Source organism: Cylas formicarius, unplaced genomic scaffold, assembly GCF_029955315.1.
Source record: "Cylas formicarius isolate icCylForm1 unplaced genomic scaffold, icCylForm1.1 PGA_scaffold_8__14_contigs__length_24414737, whole genome shotgun sequence".
Classification (NCBI taxonomy): Eukaryota; Metazoa; Arthropoda; class Insecta; order Coleoptera; family Brentidae; genus Cylas; species Cylas formicarius.
Genome location: NW_026844361.1, coordinates 18,729,089 through 18,752,481, shown reverse-complemented (window position 1 = coordinate 18,752,481; position 23,393 = coordinate 18,729,089). Strand labels below are relative to the sequence as shown.

Sequence of the window (23,393 nt, the reverse complement as noted above, 5' to 3'; positions counted from 1 at the left end):
CTCCAAACACTAGTAACATGTCTACTTTTTCCTCATTGCTAAATTGCACCATTTTCACATAATAATTCTTAGTTTTTTTTAAACCGAACAAATTTGGATATTTCTTGTGACAAAATGTGACAATTTTTTGATACAGCAATAACAACTTACGTTTGTAATTGCACTTAAAACAACTGCGATAACAATGGTTGTCATAGTAACTAACATTCATAGCATACTTGTAAAAATAAGCGTTAATCACATTTTTTATTTAAAAAAAATTGAAATAGACCAACAAAAATTAGTCAAAAATTACACTTATTGATTTTTGTACCCCATGTAATTTATAGGTTAGGAAATTCACTTTGTGGAGCGTAGATTTTTTCAAAAATCGCGATAGATATTTGGCGTTATCGAGCATGGTGGAAAAACACTGCGAACGTATAGGGCAAAACCGGGGAGCGTATTATCGATCCTAAATTTTGCGACAAATATTTGCATAAATTTAGCTGCGCAATATATTGTACGGAATTGTTAATATTATTCGAAATTTTTTCGAAAGAGCTCGTCGCGACTATAAATTTATCGGCAAAACGAAAATTGCAACGAGCGGTGACGGTGGCGAATGGGGGGGAAGGGCGATATTATTCCAAAACTATTTCGGTTTGCAATGCGCCTGATGGATGTTACGCATAAATAAATAAATGTTTGTTTAATTAACAAAGCAAAATGCGGTTTTGCTTGTTTTGCCCCGCGCCGATGTGTTTAATCCAATTTCCATCGGTCGGTATCGGTTTTGGGTAAAAGAATTTAATAATTCGGCTTGAGGCCCCCGTCCCCTGCCCCATTCAAGCGGGTACAGGATGTATAATTTTTATTTTCGATTTATATTTTGGAACACCCCGAGCAGAAATAATTAAAATAATAATAATAAAAAATGGTAGTGGTAATTATACTTAAGAAAATATAACGTCTCTTGGCGCCTAGTTTATAATTATGCAAAGAGGCATTTTATTTTTATATTATTATGTGGTCATTTTAAACCCGCGCCAAATTTAGAAAAAGGGTTCTTTTTCTGATACTCCCTGTATACGAATATAAGTGAATAAAAATATTTGGCCTTCAAAATTTTTTGAAATGGGAGGGATTAACGTTTCTTGCAGCTTTCTGGTGAATATTTCTGTTTATAGTTCTAAATGCTTTCATTGGCTGACTTTTCACCCTGCCCAACGACACATCAGTAAAATATACTGCGATAAAACCTTGGTTCTTCGTTCCGTGTTTTGATTGTGATAAAATGTTATCAATACTTTTTAACTCTTGGTTGTCTCGGATAATGTTTTTTTATTCGTAATCGTGGCAGTCTGCGAAATGATGGTTGTTGGAATATGAAGATAGAAAATAAATTCGAAGGTTCTTTACGATGACTTAAAAAGCTGCTAAAAAAAACGTTAAAATAATCTCTAATCAAAATCTAAAATACAATTGTAATAGTTATTTTTTTTCGCTTCAAGTTTTGGTTATTTTTTATTAACCATTTTTTCCTTGCAAAATGAATAAATGACATCTTTTTTAGACACAAAGAACAACATAAATCTACATTCCAACATACACGAGGAGGTTGATCGATGAGACTATATCTTAACAAATAGGGAAATACAACAAATACTAGATATAAGATGTTTATGTTCTGCTAACGTTGCAAGCGAATGAAACATAAAAGTTTGGGGAACAAAGACTAAATTAATAAAAATTAATAAAAAATCTCTATCAAACAAGATTGAAAAACAAAATAAACGAAAACAGTAATAAAAGAATAAGATATAGATATATACAAAAATAGAAAATATCAAAGACACAGGAGAAGACTATGAAGAATATAAAAGAATTCGTAACGAAACAAACACACCGGTAAGGAAAAAAAACAGAACACGACTTTTATGGTTTGCAAAAGGAGATCTGGAGAATGATACATCGACAGCGACAAGAAATGAAAGAATTAGTAGAGTATCTCGAAAAAGACACATGGACAAACCGCTTAAAATAATTATACAAGACCACGGAGAATTTAAGAAATAGATAGCAATAAATAATGAAGAAATGTAAGAAGCACTTAAGAAATAAAAAAAAAAAAAGAAGATTGGCTGGCAAAGATGGAATACAGAATGAATTATTGAAGTACGGAGGTCCCAAGCTAATTAGGGAACCAACAGCGTTTATTAGCAAGTTAATACGAAGATCACAAATACCGGAAGACTGGGGGATAAGCATAATGATACCACTTTTTAAAAAGGGGAAGAAAACTCATCCAAATAACTATCGAGGAATTAACCTCAAATGCGCGATTTTGAAACTGACAACAAAAATTATTACCAACAAAATAGCGACTTAGAAAAAGCATTTGATAGAGTGCAGCTAGAGGACGTGATACAACAGAAATATCCCATTTGATGTAATAAAACTAATCTAAAATATATACAAAAGAAATAAAATAGAAACAAGAGTAAATTCAAAGTTAACTGAGCCCATAGATGTAACTACAGGTATTAGGCAAGCTACGCCCCTTATTATTTAACACTATATTAGACGAAATAATTACAGAAGTAAAAAAAGGCTATAAAATGGGTAATAAAGAAATACAAGTGTTGTATTACGCCGACGATACTGTATTGATAGCTGAGAATGAAGATGATTTGCAGAGATCAGTTTAGTACTAGTAATCTCTAAAGAACCAATTAGATCTAAGCTAGAACTTGATAACCAAATTATAGAGCAGGTAATGATCACCAAATATTTTGGACGCCCACGAAAAAGATGGAACGACAACTTGTGATAAAAATTACATGGAAGTAAAACAGGCAGAAGTGCCTAATATTGAAGAAGAAGAAGAAGAAGAAGAAAACGTGAACTACACAGAAAACTTACAATGCCCAAATCAACTAAATTTAATTATTCGTCTCTCTTCGCTTTTATCACGTCGCCAAGATACCAATATTGAAACGCACAGAAAAATGACGAATGAATAAAATCTGACCTATTTAATTTAAAAACATTCCGATCGATACTCTTCGTGCATTTTTCTGCAAGCAACTGAACCCGGGGGGGTGGGGGGTATCCGAATGCCCCAAATTTAAATTTAATTCTTCCAGACTTTTACAAGGGCAGAGGGGTGGCGAAAGAGATATTGTTCTCTTAACCCTTTCGGGTTTTTTCCTCGCCGCTCGCCTCGATGAATATGTTATTAGGTTTTTTTTTCGGTCGGGGGGTGGAGATATTTAATATTCCGTTCCGGTCGCGGTCCATTATAGCGGTGATAGATGAAAAAGTGACAAAAATTGCAAAAACCATTAGTTTTACGGTTAGGTGTGCCATATTTTTAAATTAAGCCCTAAGACTCGATCGTTCGGCTGTTTTGGCTGCGGAATTTTAAGTGGAAAACCCCGAAGAAAAACTTTTATTTTAGCGAAACACCCTTGGCGGTGGGGGGAAGGGGGAGCGAAAACTCGAAACGACGTAGTCCATTTTTCAAAAAAAAATTATATTTTTATTATATATATTTTGAGCTACTTTGCTATACTATACTTTTAGGATAGTGTCATACACGTAAATATATTTTATGTGTCTTGGAGTGCACACCAAAATAGCTTCAATAAGTCTTATATAAATTCATATAATCAACGGCTTCATTTGTAATGGTCTCACACTTGAAGTTATAATATATGATGATGATTGTATTGTTTGGTAATGTGTCTTGTGAAATTAAAAAAATAAAAATAACCCAAAAATGATAGTAATAATAATAATAATCACTTGGCTATGCCCAGATACATTTTTTCTTTTTGTTCCAATAGACTCTAATATAACAAACTAAAGACACCAATAGCAGCCAATAATAAAACAAAGCATATATATAGACGTAGCCATTTTACTTACTTATTACCGTTTTTAAGACTTTCAGATAACTAACTCATTATACAGTGTGTCCCACTTAACAACTTTACATCCTTGTAAAATCTTTGTTTGTGGTTCGATTTTGATAATTTTTATTGTTAGATAGATCTCTGAAAAATCCACTAAACCTTGTTTGGCTTATTGCTTCAACTTAAAGTCATGAGCAACAGAGACTATTTAATAAAAGAGAGAGAAGAGAGAAGAACGATTAGGGTTTTTAAAAAAAAAAAATTGGTAACGAGTTCTTAGAACCCAACTATAACAATTTTTATAATGTTTCAATACAGGGTGTTTGAAATATCGTTTGCGCCCCACTTAAGGCCATACATCGTTGTAGAGTCTTTGATTAAGATTTGATTTTGTTTTTTGTTTTGTTGGGTATATTTCTCAAAAACGCACTAAAACCTTGTGTATCTTATTACGTTAACCTGGAGTCATAGCTATTAGGGATTGCTTTTAGATTAAAGTGTCAACGAATTCTGATTCAGGATTAAATAAAACCTAACTGCACTAATTTCCATGAAGTTCGCTTAAGCCTTACTCCTGTAGAATGTTTGTTATGGCTAAATTTCGATAATTCTTTTTTGCTGGATAGATCTTACTAAAGAAAAATGAAACGGTTTTTTCGTAGAGCATCGACTAAAGTCGTGCCTAACTGACATTAAAAATTAAATTAAATTATAAATTAGCTAGTGAATTTGACAGTTAAACATCCGCTTCTCCATGGCACACTTGGGTTTCCAAATCAATCAATCAATTTTGGTATTTCTGTCATTTTCATTATTAAATGAGAATTAAAATTCCTTTACAATTAAAAAGAAAAATACAGCGTCGTAAAGTCTTTTTAGTTCATATCTAATCATCTATGATCATATTTAATTTAACGAAAATCGTTAGTGTCTTAATATGAATTGTTAAAGTTGAGGCATAAAGAAACAAAAGGTTTTAGTTCGTTTTTGCGGGATCTATCCAACAAAAAAAAATCAAAACATTAAGCCCTAATAATAATTCTCTATTCTCTCTCGTTCTAATTGAATAGTCTCAGTTGGACATGCTTAAGTTGAAGCAATAAGCAAAATCAAGGTTTTAGTGCATTTTCAGAGATCTATCCAATAAAAACAATATAAAAAAAGGTTATATCTGGATATGAATTAAATGTAAACAACATACTATTAGCACTTAAATGCACCTATCAGGGTTCGATCCTATTCTGAGAGCCGTATTTTGTAATTTCCGTAGATGATTAATTTCACTATTCTTCATTAAGCACCGCACATGAACTCATTTGCCTGCATGTATCAGTATTTCATCGAAACAAATGCTGGAAAAAATCAAAATAAAGAAAAAACAGGATAATTTGTATAACGTCCACATTGTTTTTATACTATGCAAATACATAGGCGTGCAGATTAGTGTAACATTTTTTAAATTTGTTTTATTTTTAATTTCCTATTAATTAATTTTCTTTAAACCATAAACTATTATTATTGTCGTTCTTATTCTCATAGTTTTGTATTCTTTGTACATTTTCCTCACGTCGCGTCACCGTAGTATCGCCGCGCAAGCGCGACCCAATTAATGGTCGAGGTAATTGCGATCAAATAATGAAAAACGACGATATGGACGCATATTCACCGGTAGAATTTTTTAATGATGAAACATGCGTTCAAATTTGCATACACTGACCTATACTTAACGATTTGTCCGGTACACGATGTTAATTAAAATTAATCGCGACCGATGAAAAAATAACGGCAAAATTTGCACCCCGGAACGTTCCGAGCCAAAAAATAAACGCGTGCCAATTACAGATCTCTCGAATTTCAAGGAAACGATCGAATTGCTCAAGAATTCGCTAATTAACGCCTAAATCGATATCAATAAAATCGATAAATGCTAAATCGTAAAATTTTATATTCCATTTCAACGCCCCGCTGTACCGTAAAATTGGCGATACGGCTTCGGAAACTGAAAAATCCTTATTATTTATGTGATAACTAATTAATTCGCTAATAACGTTCGAATATTTCCGCGTTAGTTGAATTATTTTGTCGGTTTTACGGTGCTGCGTTTTTCGGGGTTGAAGCGGGGGGCGGGGGGGCTTGTTTCTAAGCGCTTTTATACTGAGTGTGCCACGTAAGAATCGAAAATCTTAACGTAGGTCGTGTCGTTTTGCAGGAAACTTAAAACTGTCAGTCAAGGTGGTCCAGTCAAAATAATAAAAAACTGCTATAGAAATACCTTCCTTCAATTTTTGCATAACAAAAAAAAATCGATTAATAAAAATGCAACTTAAAATTACCAGAGTCATGTAGTTTTATTAAATTAAACTATTAATTTATATACATAAAAATAAAGAAAACTTTCAAACAAGATCTGACAATTCGTTATTACTTAACAAGAGCCGAAAACAACTCTCAGTGGAAAATAAATTAAAAACTGCTGTTTCTCATTCCGGGCAAACATAAATCATAGTTGAAATCAGAACCAAATATCAAAACTCAATATATAAGTTGCAATAAATGATGCAAGTTGCAAACGACACTAAAGGCGACGTCATACCGCTGGTTTTTGATCGATACGGTGACATGTTATGCTCACTTTAAAGGGCGAGAAATATATTATTTATGTTTATTTTTGGCTCGTATAAAGTGTATTTATATTCAATCTAAGCCAGTTTGTACTTGTGCACACATAAAAACAATTTTGCAAATCCTGCCATCGTGTTTGATTACAACCCGTAAAACGCCAGACACACTTTTTATTCATCTACCTGGAAATAAAAACCGTCGTCCTTTGTTAATATTATGTTCAGGTGTCACTATAGCCTAAACCGTGCAAATATTTATAATTCTTCGAACTTGCACCCATCCTACTGCAGGCTCCATAGGAATGGCTTCCTGATCTATATAAAATAAAGAACACTTTAAGTTATCAATGCCAATATACCTTAAAATCAGTATTTATGTTTCCACTTTTTTGTATTTTTTGTTGAATAATTTACATTTTATTTGATTTACCAGTAACATAACAACATAGCAATTTTTATAAACTGCCCTAAGTGATACACAATTTTTGAGAGCATTACACAGAGTGCAAAACGAATTCAGATATATTTAAAGCTTAAGTCTTATAATTTGACGAAGCTGACAATTGGTAAAACAGTCTACATCAGAAAAATTTGTTAATTAAATTAGATAATAATAATCTGTTGCTTTTAACAACCGGTCCTTTACATACTAAATATTTAAATATCAAAAATTGCTTCAAATATGGAAAAAAAACATTAACGTTGATTAAATTGAATAATAAAAGCGACGAATAAGCATTAGGCTATGCCAGCACACTCTTTATTCTCAAAAACAGTATAAATCTGATCTAACATTCTACTTAATGATGATCTACCGGACCTAAACTCACAGGAAGACAAAGTAGACAGTCAGCTGAGAATATAAATCAATCAAGATCAATTATGAGTCAATTTTGAAAAAGAATCTTCTGCCATTGGACCATTTTAAGATTTTTTCAATATTTCGTTAATATAAATTAATTAAATCGATGAAAATATTAAATTTTAATCGATGGAAAAACTGTCCTGAACCGTCCCAAAGACACCTATCGCGGGACGAAACCGCCCCGCCCCCGCCCATTTCTGCGTCTCCCCGTACAAAATCCCCCCCGAATTGATCGAACATCCGTTTACACACATATATACGGAAACGGCCGCGCTAGCGTTACGCGGCGTCCACTTCTACGGCCCATATCGCTGTCCCGTTTGGTTTTTGTCCCACGCCGGCGTCGTCCCTTTCAAAATGCAACGACGACGTACGGGGTGCAACAATGCAACCCGAAATGCAATCCTCATTTCAAATATAGATTTTATTGGACGGAACGGGTTTCGGATGGAACGCCGGGGGGCTTGGGGGGTGTGGGGGGTGTCAGCTCGGATTCCCCCCATTTGGGGGTCGGCGGGTGTGCGCGGGGGTCGGTAGGCCGATGAGGGTGATATTAAAAACAATATATGCATCTATCGCGTATATGCGTATGGTGGCCCCCCAAAAGGGAGGAAGGGCGCTGGGTTTTTTGTGTCCCCTTTGGACAATATCGATTCTCGCGACGCGATTGTTTTAAATAAATACTCGCCCGTTTTTGGTGGCGGGTGCAGTGATCATATTTGACTGTTCTTTTTTTTAATTAAAACAAATATGTAAAATTTTTGAGCGTCCCTCGTATATCGTTCGATTTTCTTTCCTCGATCTTCTTTTTTTCGTTTTTTCGAGTTTAATTTATTTTCGTTTTTGTTCTTTCCTGTTCCCTTTCTCTTACTTTCATTTATTTTATTACAAAAATATTACAGCTGTGTCGCGGATACTGCCCACCGTACTATATTATTATATACTATAAATAAAGCTAAAATTTAATTTTGCAACTCACCCATAAAACCTGAACACTGAACGTTTGCTACTTTTGATATAACAATTTTTGGATCTCAGGCACTGACTTGTAGATTTGCAGCAAGTATTTTTTAAATTTTCTAATATCGAAGTTCGCGATATATTAATGCAGTCGTATTTGTCGGACAGGCAACAGTAAGAGTGACTTAACGATCAACATGCACGGGGTGCCTCAGGGATCAGTTGTGGGCCCACAGCTATATTCACTTTACGTCCTAAACATAAGGCTTCCAAACTTAGAAGCCTTTGCGTTATTATTGATAATTAATTCTCTCGCCTTACTTTCTTATATGAAATTCATGAATACAAGACAAGATTCCAAGATAATTTATTTGTAACATCTATCATTACATACACCTGTAATTGGGGCATCATTGGGGCTTAAGATTCTGATTAGGTAAACTATTAGGTGCGGGTTTTTAATTTTGATAGCAGGTAGATGGAATCTGTCATTGCATTAAACTGTTTGAACCAAAAAAAAACTAAGCAAAATAGATTTACATTGTTGTAAGGCATATAAAGTTGTTGTACAGAAAAACGTTATCAATATTCGAATAATAATAATTACAACAATAGAGTTAATATTCCACAACACACAAACAATTAGATCTATCTATATGTAAAAATTCAGAGTACCAGTGCAATAGATCTGGCATCTGTTAAATAAAAAAATACATGTTTATGTATACTATACTTTTTGAAAGTGTAGTAGTATATGTCATCTGAAAAAAAATAGCAACCATAGTCGCCGGAGCACACAATGTTTCCAATTTAAGAAATGCATTCCGGTTTGAAAAAAGCCAGTAAACGGAAAACCGTTGTACGAACGTATACGTTCATTTTCTCCGATACCAGATATATTATGCTGCTAATCAAGCAAATTAAAAACTGCAAATACCCAATTACAGAATGTTTTTCTAGAAAAACGCATTAAAATCGGCATTTAAATGACAACGTTACTTCCTCAATTTACCGAACGGACCACCTCCACTTCTCCGTGCTTACCGTTAAAAAGTAGTATCGTCGTAAAAAAAAGTATTTTAATTGTACAATGTATCTATATTTCTTCTGTCCCATCCCGAGGTGGAACGTACATTTGCTAATTATTTTTTTATTTTTGTTTTAAATAGCTTATGTGCAGATGATGTTGCGATAAAATATACGTTTTGTAGTAGATGTAATAAATGAACGAGGAAAGTCCTTTAAATATACCTAAATAATTTTTTTTGTTTTGGTTTGTTAAATGGAGATGTTGGTATTCCAAGAAGACCCCTAAAAGTTGGTTTAGTATTTTCTCTACATTTTAAATTATTGTATTATTTTTACCAAGGCTGCGAATATTCTATTGTAGACGGGGTAAAGGTAAGATGCCTCGAGATTTTATCTAGTTTATTAATTCACCAGAGCACCTTAGTTCAAAGACTGATAATAACGGACCTTTCTTTTATATTATTGTCCGTTAAATCTACCAAAACTTATTAATTTTTTTATTAATTAAGTTGCAAAATTAATTTCGTATAACTTCAATTGTCGTTTTTTCTTTGCTTTCAGATTTTCACCAATATTTTTTTTAAACCAACAAATTATTTAATAAGCGTTGCATATTTTGCTGTATGATATCTGAACTAATTTGGTAAGGTAAAAAACGGGAACGTGTAGTCTGCAGTGGAATTCTCGAGATACAAAGTGTCACAGTTTTATTTTTTGTAGGTTGACATTACCAACATTTGTTGTTATTTTGATTATTTTATTGTTATTTTAATAATGTTTAAAAATATTTTTTGTTAATTCTTCTTCTACAATTGCTGTGTTGGTTCCGAAAGGTTAGCAATCATCAAAGCTTAGCTTAGAGTATTAGAGCTTAGAGCATTAGCTCTAAGGCTCCTATTTCCTTCAATAAGTTTTTCTTTGCATTTCTCGCAGACGAGTCGGCCATGATCTGTCCCCCTTGCCCCTCAGGCGATAAATAAATCGATCACACCAATCGGACGGTCATCGGGTCTGAAATTTATCTTTTTTAATAAAGATTTTGATTCTCATAATGCTGGTCGGTTCCGTCTCGTCTCTCGCAAGACAAATTAAAAATCCCTTAAGAATTTAATTGAGGGTGGCGAAAGTTTTTCATTTAAAATTCTTGCTCGTCGGCCCTTTTTTTTTTTCATCCGCCTGTTTGACGTTTACTTTCCGATATTGGCCTGTCGGCTTTCTCAAAGTTCCCTCTTTGGAAATTTCAGAGGGGTTGACTTTTGGTCAGGTAATATTGTCCTCCCAAATCGTCCACAAAGTTCTCCAAATGGACCCGGATCGTGTCTACTGTCCGGATATGCTCTGGCTCCAGGCTGAATAACATCATCATCAATGATCATCACTCTCTTTTAGCGCAGAACGAAATGAACAAACATCATGAAAATCATCTTTATATTGAGGCAAAATTATCTTTTCAATATGAAATTAAGCTATGTGTAACATATACCTAAGATAAATTGTTTTCCTTGTGTAGTTACAAAAGTTACTATGATACCATAGCTAATTTTGGAATAGCAATGCGTTCCTGCTCTTATAACGCACATCAAAAGCAATCAAACATGTAATTAGCCGATAGATATAGTAACCTACGCAAAGGTAGACGTAGCAATTCCCAGAAATTTGACTGACGGATTCGTGGTATATTCAAACGGTCAAGTGGGTTTCATAGACCCGATGATTTTCGCAGTTTGGTTTGATTGTCATTTTTGTTCAGCTAGGATCCGATATAACCTGTGGTTTGATCCGTTGCAAAGGGATCCACATACGAAACAGCTGAGGCCGCCATTGGATGATGTCAATGAATTCGCATCCTTGTCTGTGTTTGTGTGTCTGTCTTAAGTATTTTGAATAGTTTTCCAGTTTCACTGTTTTGTATTATGTCGGTACGATCGATTTTTGGTAGTGTTCTAGGTTTAATTTTTGAGTCTTTTCATACAACAGACTTTAGTTTTAACTTGTTTGTTTTTTCTTTTTTTGAGGTATTTCTAATTTTTCTCATCATTTACTTGCAGTGAAAGTTGAATTTATAAGTTTCCTTCGTTTTTAAATTGTATTTTTTTATTAGTTCTATGTGAATTTTAATATTTTTTCAATTTCCTGCGTCCTTCTGTTCTGTTAATTCGTAATTATTTTTTTACTCATTTTAATTCTTTATGGAAAGAAAGCAAAGTAAACATAAAAAAAAACTTTTGGCTTATATAAATAAAGGAATGAATTGAGAAAATATAGAGAATCCCGTTACAAAATAGCTATATTCTGAACTCAAAGGTCAAATAGAAGACCAATGGCATAGGCATTATCTTTAATTAATAGGATATAAAATATATTTCCTGGTATGTATTAATAAATAATATAAACAAAAGTAATCTTTTGCGATGAATAGGCTTGTGGGCATTTGCTGTTTTGATCTACTGCATAAAAGTGTCTTAAAGTTGAGAAACGATTCAACTGGAACACAGAATCTGGAAATCCCAATACTGCTTCCAGTTCCGGCGGAAAACCGATCCGATCGGAAAGGAAAAGCACGGAAAAACCCTAAACAAGCAGGCAGCGTCAACTAATTAGCCCGAAAACAACTTTTGATCCCAAGTCCGGCCAGAACACGGGCTAATATAGGCGTCCGATAGAGGCTCCGTTTTGGAGTGAGCGCGAACGTGTGTGTGTGTCTGTGTGTGCCGGTTCAAAACTACACATACGGCCTATCTAGTGCACAGTACATAACACTGGCACCGCTCCACCCATTAGATCACATATAGCGGCCTCCAACAACCCCCGCCAGACCCCGCGACGCAATGCAACCACCCCACGCGAGGGGGTAGGGTGGGTGGGGGGCGACGTACATACACACACGCGCGCGCGGGTTGGGGGGCCGATGTACGTACGGGTGAAATGCAATCGCTGCCACAACGTCGGCGGCGCCATTTTGAAATTGCAAATATTGCGTAAAAATATGCGTCGCGTTGTGAGGGTTTTGGACGTGGCACTTTTTTGTACGTCAGCGAAATGCGATTTTGGCGAATGCAAAAAAATAATGCGATTTACTGGAGGAAAGAAGAAGAAATTTTCTTTCATTGCTTCTAGAAAATTATACAATTGTATAGACGTGTACTAGAAATACTAAGTCAACAACAAAAAGATATTTCTTAAATTTATATCCTTCTACAGAATAACCTACATTTTTATTAATATTGCCTTTTATATTTTATTTGTCAGTATCAAAAGAATTCTGTTTAGTCGATTGTACCCCCTTTTTATAAAACTCGGTTTTTGCTATATTTCACCATTCAAATTTCCTTAAACCTGTTTTTTTTTCAAATTTTCTTTATAAGTTTCTTCAAATGTTTGATAAATGTAGATGGTGTCTTGTTAAGAAATGAGAACTATCTATTTACATCTCAAAAGTTTAACGTCCTTTTAAACTTCTAATTATTTATAAGTTTAGTGACTAACGCAGTTAGACACATACACATATAATATGATACAAAATACCTAGAGGATGACGACTAAATCATTGTAGATTAAATTTAAGTAGAAATGCAAAAAATGCAAAAATGTTTTGTGCCTTATCTGAAGATATCAATTGCGCGATATCTTAACAATCTTAATGGAATATTTAAATTATAATTTTCATTACATTTATTCAAATTTTGCCCCCTCATAATAATTAAAGAATAAACATTACTGTTTTTTATGAGACATGAATATTTTTTAGTTTTAATCTTAATGAAGTCTATTATATTTGTGTTATATTGTATCCAACACAGTGCAACTTTAATTATTATACAATTCTTTTGGTTAAGGACATATTTTGAAACTTCACTTTTCGGAAATAACCAAAACGAAAATGACGCACAATTAAACAGAAAATGGGTCAAAATTTAACCAGAAAACTAGTCCACAATCGAATTTGGAGAAACTTTCTTCATTTTAATATTAAGTTCGTATTCGTGTTTGTCTCTGTCTTTTTTGCGTTTTTCGTACACTTTTCTATTGTTTATTGTATTAGTGACTTTTTTGTATTTGTATTTGATTATTAATATAGGATAAAATTGTATAATACTCATTAGTATTATTTCTATTTCTTTATTTGCTTATATGTGTACAGAAGCCAGCCGTCCGCATCGGCGTTTTCAACCCCCTCGCGCTGCCCCGTTTACGAAAAAGGAAGCGAATAAATTTCTTTCACGTTGAAAACCTTCTCTCTAGCCTGCCGTATTTTATGTAAATCAACTTATTTCGAAATCCAAAGAAATAAATTCACTTCCTTTGCCGCGGTCTGTTCCTATATAAGCGCACACGTATAATACACATGCCCGAATAAAAAATCACTCGGTACAACGAAGAAGACCAAAAAGGGGTTAAAAAGCGGGTCCTCTTTTACCTATTCAACGTATGCCGTATGTCTCGAGAGAAAAAAAAAGAAACAAAAGCTCCCGGAACGTCAAATAAAAAACAAGTGAAAGCTGACGTGTAAACGTGCGCGCGCGGGCCGAAGGCATGTTGTGGGTGACGTTCAATTGTTTTCTGTCCGAAACTTATTTAAAAGTCGGCCGCGATCTATAATTAAGGTATTAAAAAAACGGGGTGCGGGGGGATCCGTCAGGAAGTTGGATTTTTTCCTCGTGGCCCGAAAGTGTTCCCTTAAATTGCTTATTTAAAAGGGTTCGGGCGTATTGAACATTCTTCAGTTTAAATTGCCTTACGCACATGTGCGAGCGGTTTCTTACCTCATCCTGTATATCGTAACCTGTGATTAAGTCGGGATTGTTGCTCCGGGCCCTTTTTTTTTGGGTACGGGAAAATTTGAACGGCACATTTGGAAGCCGTTTACTTTAGCGACGAGGAGTTTTCAATCTCCATTCATGAAATAATAACCAAACGTGTTTCTGCCAAATGGCATCTTCAGTGGTCGACAAACCTGTAATGCTAAAGAAAAACAGGTATCAAACCACAAGCTGCAACATTTTATGATTATTATGGTATGTAAATGATATCGAATTTCTATATCATTGAAACGTTTATGACCAAAATAAAATTCCACAGATGATTTTATTGAGCCAACGCGACTGGGAAGACTTTTTTAAGTTAATGGATTCATATTTACAAATATTTATTCTAATTTTTTTTTATTTCATTAAGTAAATAGGACTCATAACATCATCATCATCTAATTGTCATAAGATGAGATACTTCTTCTATAAATGCCATAGAGCAATTCGTAGGCAAAATACCACAACTTTCTTCTTTTTTCTGGTATCAAGTACCTTTATTTCTTTGTTCGTGCGTTTTGGAATCCCCTTGGACTTTGTTTCACTAGCGGTCTGTGTTTCCATTTCATTGAATAATATTTTAGAGAAATAACCCGGTTCCATGTTCTTAAATGAAATTTTTGCATGATTTATTCATCTTTTAAGTTTAATTTTTCATTCACCCAGCAATCCAAATATGTGTATGTGTTAAGTTGTTTCTTAAGGTTCTTCTTCTTCGATAAGTGCCATAGAACAATTCGTATTTCTCAATACGTAGGCAAAATACCACAACTTTCTTCTTTTTTCTGGTATCAATTACCTTTATTTCTTTGTTCATGCGTTTTGGAATCTTCTTGGACTTTGTTTCACGAGCGGTCTGTGTTTCCATTTCATTGAATAATATTTTGGAGAAATAACCCGGTTCCAGTTTCTTAAATGATATTTTTGCATGCTTTATCCATCTTTTAAGTCTAATTTTTCATTCACCTAGCAACCTAAATATATATATGTTTCTCTATGCACTGTTCCTTCATTTGTTATATCTGTTAAGTTGTTTACATTTTGGTTTTCTTTATGTTTAAGGATGCTTGTAAATCGTCCATTGCAAATAGAATTGTTATTAACACTTATAGCCCCAAACTGTTGTCTTCATAAATAAACTAAGATAATCAGATTATAAAATTCACATTTTTTTGTTTTTTAAAAATAATATATAATTATAACATGGGAAACAATGTTTTTTTAATTTTATTGCTAATTTATTTTAATTTTTCCTTCCTTCGACTTCTGGCAAGTTAAATTGACAAACAATAACACAAGTCATCCAGGATTTTTTTTATAATTCATTTAATAGAGCTTCGCCTGAGCTGTCAAGTTTCCGAATTAAAAACTACAATGCCCAACCATTAACCAAACGAGCAGGGAGCTTCGCTTAAAACGATCTTCTTTTTTTTTTAATTTATGCATATGGTCATCGTAATATCTAACCCTTACTTTAAATAAAGCGCGCAACATCTGCCCGGGGGCTCCAAAAAGGGGGTCATCATACGGCACAAAAAAAGGAGACCGGAAAAAAATAAAATTAATACCGTTTCTATCGATTGACTTCGGCGTGTCGAATCAACCCGATGATGGTTTTTTTTTTGGGCTTGTCATCGTGTCATCGGCCTAATTAACTTTGACGGTTTGTTGATGGCACACGGCTGCCGTTTACCCCGGGGTGTATGGAAACATTAGGCTCGAGACGGATAACGAAAAAAGAAAAAAACATTTGATAACTGAATCACCTGTAGAGTAGTAGTCCATTTTGATTAATGTCGTCCAAAATGAGGCGCGGATCCATGGGTACCAACGGTGCACCGATTATTTCAAAAACGTCCTCTGGTGCTGAGCAGTAAATAATCACAAATATTGTTTGACAACACTTATTTAATGCTTTTCTCTATGGCGTTCCTCTTCAGCTTATCCCAATTTTTCTATGGCTTCCTTTCCTTTTGTTTTGGCATTGGATTTGCTTATCATATAGTTTCTCCCTGTCTATTCTTATTTACTCTTACCATGTAATGAAACCATATCAGTTGTTGTTTTTCCAATGTGGTTATTATGCTGTTTAGTAACATTTTCTAACACCTCTTACTCCTCTCAAGTACTGCTCGAATATTGCTGTTTCGAGGCGCGAATCCATAGGCATCGACGCTTCACTGATTATTTCAAAAATGTCCTCTGGAATCCATCAGAGTGGTGCTGAGTAGTAAATAATCACCAATATTGTTTGACAACACTTACTTTATACTTCCCGCTACACCTTTCCTCTTCTCTCTTTTGTTTTGCTTATCATATAGTTTTTCCCTGTATATTCTTATATTAGTTGTTGATTTTCCAATTTGGTTATTATTAGTTATATTCCCAGTTATTTTGTAGCATGTTGTAACACGTTGTACTCCTCTTAAGTGATGCTTGAATTTTGCTGCTTCGTTGGTTTGTATAGGTTTGGCTATTGGCTTATGAAGTTATTCATAAATTATTCAGTTGTTTCGTCTTTTTTGTACGTCACTCTTTGATGGAATGTTTAGACTTTCATCAATGTTAGATCTCTTATTTTTGGTTCTTGTTCATGCGGTTCATATTCCAATTTTTCTGTTACTTACGTACACTGCTAATATTTTCTTTGATAATAACAAAAACTGCCGCGTTCCTGCTTCGGCGGCATACCATCTGGTACCAACTGATTTTTCGCCGTTGACAGTGGCGTAGAAAATTGCAGCGCGATAAAAACGAAATTGTCGGTTTTTAAATCTGTCCAAAGTCGTAAAACGAAAGAATACCCGGTATTCCGTATGTAGTTAATTGCGCCCGTCCGCCCGATAATAGGATACCACCTGTCCCACGACTTACAGAAACCCCTGAGATACGATTCGAAATAAATTTGGACTTTTCCGATGGGGCAGGTGTACCAAGTTAAAACAATACGTTATTTTTTGGGGTCACGCCGCTTGTGTGGTAGTGGGTGGCTTGTCGAAGATAAATACGTTACTTAAAGGTGTATTAAAGGAAAGAATAATTACTCTTGCACGGCATATGCTCGGGTACTGCCCGGGTATAACTGCGGTGAGATTTTTAATTGGAGTTGTACGCGGACAATCCGTATCAGCTGCCACGTTTTTTTTTTACAAGTTACGTCGTCCCGACAGGAAAGGGGGAATATTTTTTAGGCTGTTATAACCCTAACAAACAGGAGTCAAAATAATAAGTTACCTTAGAGAACGGAGATTTTCTTTCTAAGTTGATAGCTGTAAACCACGGAAAATAAAAAATTGTATGTTTCTGAGTTCTAGAATGTAATTTACCACAGTTTTTACTAGCAAGCAACTTATTTTTGATATATTTTGTTTACTGCACAGAGGCATTGCAATTGCAAAGTTGGTAATTCTAACGTCGTAACATGTGAGTTAATTATCGTAAACCACAGAAAATGAGAAACACGTCACTGAATTTAAAGGTTAAATTGAACTGAAATATTTATTTATTAAAACCACTTAGCAGAGAATAAGGATTTCATTTCTGAGGTTGATCGTCATAAACCACAGAAAATATCACTGAGTTTAAAGTTCTAGAATATAATTACCACAGACCTTCACAAACAAATAATAAACGTAAACAGTAATAGCAAATTGCAATTTTGATAGTTCTGACCATCTTATCATAAACAGCGACTAATTAGAAGAGACAGATTTTTGTTCTGAGTTGATAGCCGCAAACCACAGATAGTTGTAAGTTCTGATTACTCTCCACTTTTACAAGTAAGCAACTCAGTTTCAATATATTTTGATTATTATACATATGTTCTAATTGCATCATCGTAAACCACAAAAAATAAAAAGTATAGAGTAAAGTAAATTCTAGAATCTAATTATTGCATACTTTTACAATCCCAAAGCGTTCTACAAGCAACATATTTTCAATATATTTCGCTTTTTGTACACAAGAATTAAATCTAATTACCACAGACTCTTACGAGCAATCAATACATTTTCAATATATTTTGCTTCTTCTAAGCAGGAATTGAAATTTAAATTAAAATATTTATTTTAATCATTTTATTGAAATATTTAACTTATCACAGAATGAGGACCGTCATAAACCACTGAATGTAAAATGTAAGTCACTGAGTTTAAAGTTCTAGAATGTAGTTACCACAAACTTTTACAAGTAGACAGTAATTGCAATGTTGATGGCTCTGACCATCTTATTATAAACGCCAACTCATCAGAGTACATAGAGACAATCTCCAGAAAATATAAAGCACGTTTTTAAGTTTTTTTCAATATATTTCATCTTAAATTACAGAAAATTAAGAGTATATCACTGAGTTTAAAGTTATGTGGTTCCCACAGACTTTGACAAGCAAACAGTAATAGAGAACAGTGCTAGCAATTTCAATGGTTATAGTTTTGAATTCTGACTATCTTATCAAAGAATAAACATATTAAAATTGCAATCTTCTTGCTAAAATTGAAAAATTGACACCAGGGTAACTAATTTTAGAGCCTTAATCACATGATGATGTTTGGTACCAACCTAGGGGTTGATTTGTTAGTTGAAAGTGGATCGATTTGTTAAATTGAATTATACGTTTGCAGGCGAACGCCCGTACAAGTGCCATCTGCCGGAATGCGGACGAGCCTTCATCCAGCTGTCAAACTTGCAACAGCATCTGCGCAATCACGACGCTCAAGTGGAACGCGCGAAAAACCGCCCTTTCCACTGCAATATCTGCGGAAAAGGGTTCGCTACCGAGTCCAGCCTCAGGACGCATACGTCCAAAGTAAGCCATGTATGTATTACACTCAGTTTTCTTTTTATTTCCGTTTACCGTATAATTTTGGTTCCTACGTGGTTCAGTTTTCGCCGGGGTTGGTACGCCCGAATAAAAAACACCTTCCATATTTTCCCTCACAGTTTCTCTCCAGACATGTATAAATTTCGATAAAATTTTCTAAATAATAAGAAATAATGAGATGAGAATAATATTAAACCATAGAATCCGAGTACGTACTTATAACCATGAGCTTAAATTGTGAGTTTACACTCCACTTCGTAAAAATAAGTATGTCTCGATTTTGATGAGTTTGTTTGACATTGTTGAAATCTTCGGTTTAGTTGCCCAAAACATCTCTCAATTATTACACTCTCCTTTTCTCTGCCGAGGTATTAGGATTTCTAAGTGCTATGCCATATCCTTCATCTGGAACTTTTTCCTTGTAATGTTACAAATCATGATGCGTCTACGCTTACAAACCACTCATTTGTATGGCAAATGGCTTAACCATGGACTCTATGATATCCGTCCGAATTTCTTCTATCATTTGGTGAGCCACATACACCGCAATTAAAAAAACAGAAGTTTGGTGAACACAAGTATGTTTGAAACTTCGGCTCAACTACATATCTGAAAATAATTTTCATTTTACTAGTGTCACGATCACACTTCTAGGTTTGTAATATTTTTTTGAATAAAATTAAGCATGAAGGTAGCTATAGCTTTGAAGCTGAAGTCTTGTGACTATCAGATTCCAAAATTATGGGGTATTTACTCATCCTAAGGGTCTAATCACATCAGACATGGGAATATACTCATAACAAATTGCATATAAGGGTACCTACTCAAGCGGAACATCTGCTTCTGGTTTTTATTTGCCAAAAATTTCTGTTCATAACGCAGAATGAGTACCTAAAAAAATATTTCTGTTCATAAGGCGGAATGAGTACCTAAAGAAATATAACTTTTTTCAAACTGTTCAAAATTATTTAATTTTTTTTTCCTGACAAGTTATATGTTTTTCCAGAAAACGTAACAAAATAATCAATACATGATGGGTCTTGTTTTAGGCTAAGTTTAAAGGAATTTTAGGGAATTTTAATTGCTTTGCAATTTCCAAGTTTTTCCAGTCTCGTGCCAACCCTGCTTTTACGTTACCTTTATTTACACATGGTGGTTACTATTTTATAATTTAAATTATGATTTGATTTTTTTTGCAGTTTTATTCCTTTCACGTTCTTTTTTTATCGGTGTACGCCTAGTTTTAGGGTCGTTTCGCGAAAACAACGGACAACGAAACCGAAAATTTGTTAATAGCCCGAACCAATTAGCCCCCCTCTCCCTTCCCCCCGTGTCCCGTCGAGAATCAAAATTCGAGCGCCGACAGGTCGTTTTGTACACTTTTTTATCGCATCTGCGGATCTAATCGCATTTTTATTAATACGCCCCTGTATTTATAATGTTGCGGTATTTATCGTTAGGGGATCTGCGGTGGGCGGCAATTATGAAGAACGCTTGCAAATTCGCGCACCCCCCCGGTGCCCCCACACCTCGCATAAAATTAAACCGGCTGATATTATTAGCCAAAATTATTTGCGGTTTACCTTTGATCTATGCGCCCAGTTCAGTTTCCACCGATTTCGTCCGCGGGTCAAGAGGGGGCAGGTGGGTCAATTAATATATATACACATATATGTAATATAGTTTGGTTTGTTATATTAAAAAGCAATGGTGATTACGGTGATAGAAAATAACTCCAAATCACATCCGATGCCTTTGAGGGTTCTTTGGAAATCTACAATACAATACTAAGCACAAATACAGAAAACAAAAAAATAAGTACTACCGTCTTATTTCTGGGCGAACTTCATAGTATTGTGGCATTTTGTGGCATCAGTCGTTGTAGTGGCAATATCCAAAAACACCTTTGCACTTTCAAAAAGTTACCGTACTCACAAAAGCAAAATTAGACCTAGTACAAGACCCAGGAGAAATCGAAGCTTCTTCCTTGTAAAGTTGTCACGTAAAAAAGATATTTTTTACAAACAATAGCGCCATTGTCATTTTACGACTGTTTTATGTAAGTTGAGTTAATTTTCTAATTTACGTCTACTTTTGGATACATAAACATATTATTCTGTGTGTAATGCAGATGACCGTCAATTGATCACTCCTTAACTGACTCAAAAAATGTTTTAAATTAGATCTTGCTAAGTTGCATACTCTCCCCCACCCTCTTCAACGCTTTTTCTGAAAAAGTAATTGTAATTGGAGAAGAATTATATCAGAAAATCTCGTAGACCTGTCAAATTTATTAAAAAGAGTCAATGAAGCTTGTAAGAACTGTGGGCTATCTATTAGCATAAGTAAAACTTAATATATGATTTAGAATAAGAGTAAGAAAAGTTCAGGTCGCTACTTTGAAATAATACACTAAACATCAAAACAAGAGAAAAGAAAATGTATGGATGGCAAACGTGGACGCTTAATGAAGAAATGCTCAATAAGCTAGAAGCATTTGAAATGTGGACATACAGGAGAACGCTTAAAATATCCTGGACCACAAGAACCAAAAATAAAGAAGTTCTTCGAAGAATGGGACACGACAGACTACTTCTGAATGTTATCAAGCGACAAAAACTTGAAAAGCTAGGCGATATAATTAGAGAACCTCGGTATAAGTTTCTTCGATTTATACTTAATGGAAAAATATATGGATTGGGCGTAAGAGACTTTCATGGCTTAGAAACTACTCCTGCTACTCCATGCAGCACAAGATCGGGAAAGACCGTGAAGAATAATATGTATTTTATAATAAGTTATTATACGTTTGTGATGTTCAATTTACCTATAATCATCGTCAACGAATATCCGAATACGATACTTTGCGATTCGGGGAATCCCGATAATAATATCGACTCAATCCGGTTCCCAGAACGACGCGACGGCGACGTAACGCACAATATTAATAAATAAAAATATAAATTTAAATAAAGTATTTTTTACACACAATAACGCGTTTTACCACAAACCGAAACTCAATTTTACGTACTTATTTCGCTCAATTGACCAGTTAATTCCACAACCCTAGTGTAATGCATAGCTAAACCAGCATTGGCAACATTGGCCAAGACATTTACATCACGTTCAAACGAAAACAATGCCATCTCTCTTGATTATATATCTATGATCTTTAGATTACTCGGCGCAGTTTTAAAAGCCTTTGACGCGATTAAAAGCGGCTTAAAAGTTTGTCCCGCGAATGTATTTTAACATATTTAATTTAATTAAAGGCGGTTAATCTGGGGGGGGGGGCAGTAATGTTTGCGCGCTTGCGACAAATAAATAGATTTTAATTGTACGTTTAAGAAATACGGCGGGATAATTTATACAATTTGATCGTTGGATTAAATTTTGATTATTGAAATTGAGCAATAGTTTCTGCCTCGCTGGCAATTGCGTAATGTACGTTCTGTCGACGGTTTTCTTTAATTCGGCGGCCATTTGAAAAATCGAGTCACGCAATTATAGCCATTTAAGTTGGGATAAAACATAATGCTCCCCTGTAGAGGACGTCCGTTGCAGAAACCTCTGGGAGATGCTTTGTTAGAAATTCGAACATAGTAACTATCAATCTGCTGGGTCGATAGTTCCCATCAGCTTTAATAATTGTCGTCATAATAGTATATTATTATTTAAAAATTGCTACCTTTCTGGATTGGTAATTGTTTTAATCAATTTACAAAACTCAAAATTTTGTTATTGGGTTGATACGCGGACCCATGAAGTCATATTTTAATTGCGAAGTTAATTCTATTCAGTAAAAACAGACGAACTTAACCAAAATTATATAAACTTTTGAGTTGATATAATTGAAAAAATTTATATTAGTTGGGAAGATGACCCTTTTCAATATACATTTTGTACAAAAACTCTGAGTGTTATGTTAAAAATATTGTTTGACATGCACAAAAAATATTTAAAGCTTATAATAAAACTTCTTTTCTGAATCACCATTAACACTTTTGGCATTGTTGCTAATCTTTATTTTATGCTTTTTTGAGATTACTTTGACGTATCAAAAGTATAAAAGACGCTTGATCGATAGTTCGATAGTTCCCACCAGCTTTAATAATTGTCATAATAATATATTATTATTAAAAAATTGCTACCTACATTTATTTCTGTATTGTTTTAATCAAATGCCAAAGGATAACAAAAATGTCTTTTTTACGTTGTGTAGTTATTAATTTACAGAGTACAAAATTTTGTTGTTGGGTTGATATACGGACCCATGAAGTTATATTTTAATTGCGAAGAAAAACAGACGAAGTTTTTCACAGATTTTATTGTTTTCATCCACTTGCTTGACACTTGGGGCTCCGTTTTCTTGTTGTCAACCAAAATTATATAAAC

General features: G+C 34.3%; 1 protein-coding gene across 7 annotated transcripts in view; it reads left to right on the top strand.

Annotated features, from left to right (window-relative positions):
* LOC132706014 (zinc finger protein CKR1-like) overlaps window positions 1-23,393 on the top strand; it is a 206,213-nt gene that overhangs the window by 146,693 nt on the left and 36,127 nt on the right. For 6 of the 7 annotated variants that reach the window (XM_060677054.1, XM_060677049.1, XM_060677053.1 and 3 more), the window contains exon 4: window positions 18,799-18,992. In XM_060677054.1, coding sequence (XP_060533037.1) covers window positions 18,799-18,992 — 194 coding nt within the window. The remainder of the gene's footprint in view (window positions 1-18,798; window positions 18,993-23,393) is intronic. The other variant, XM_060677052.1, reaches the window with a different exon arrangement.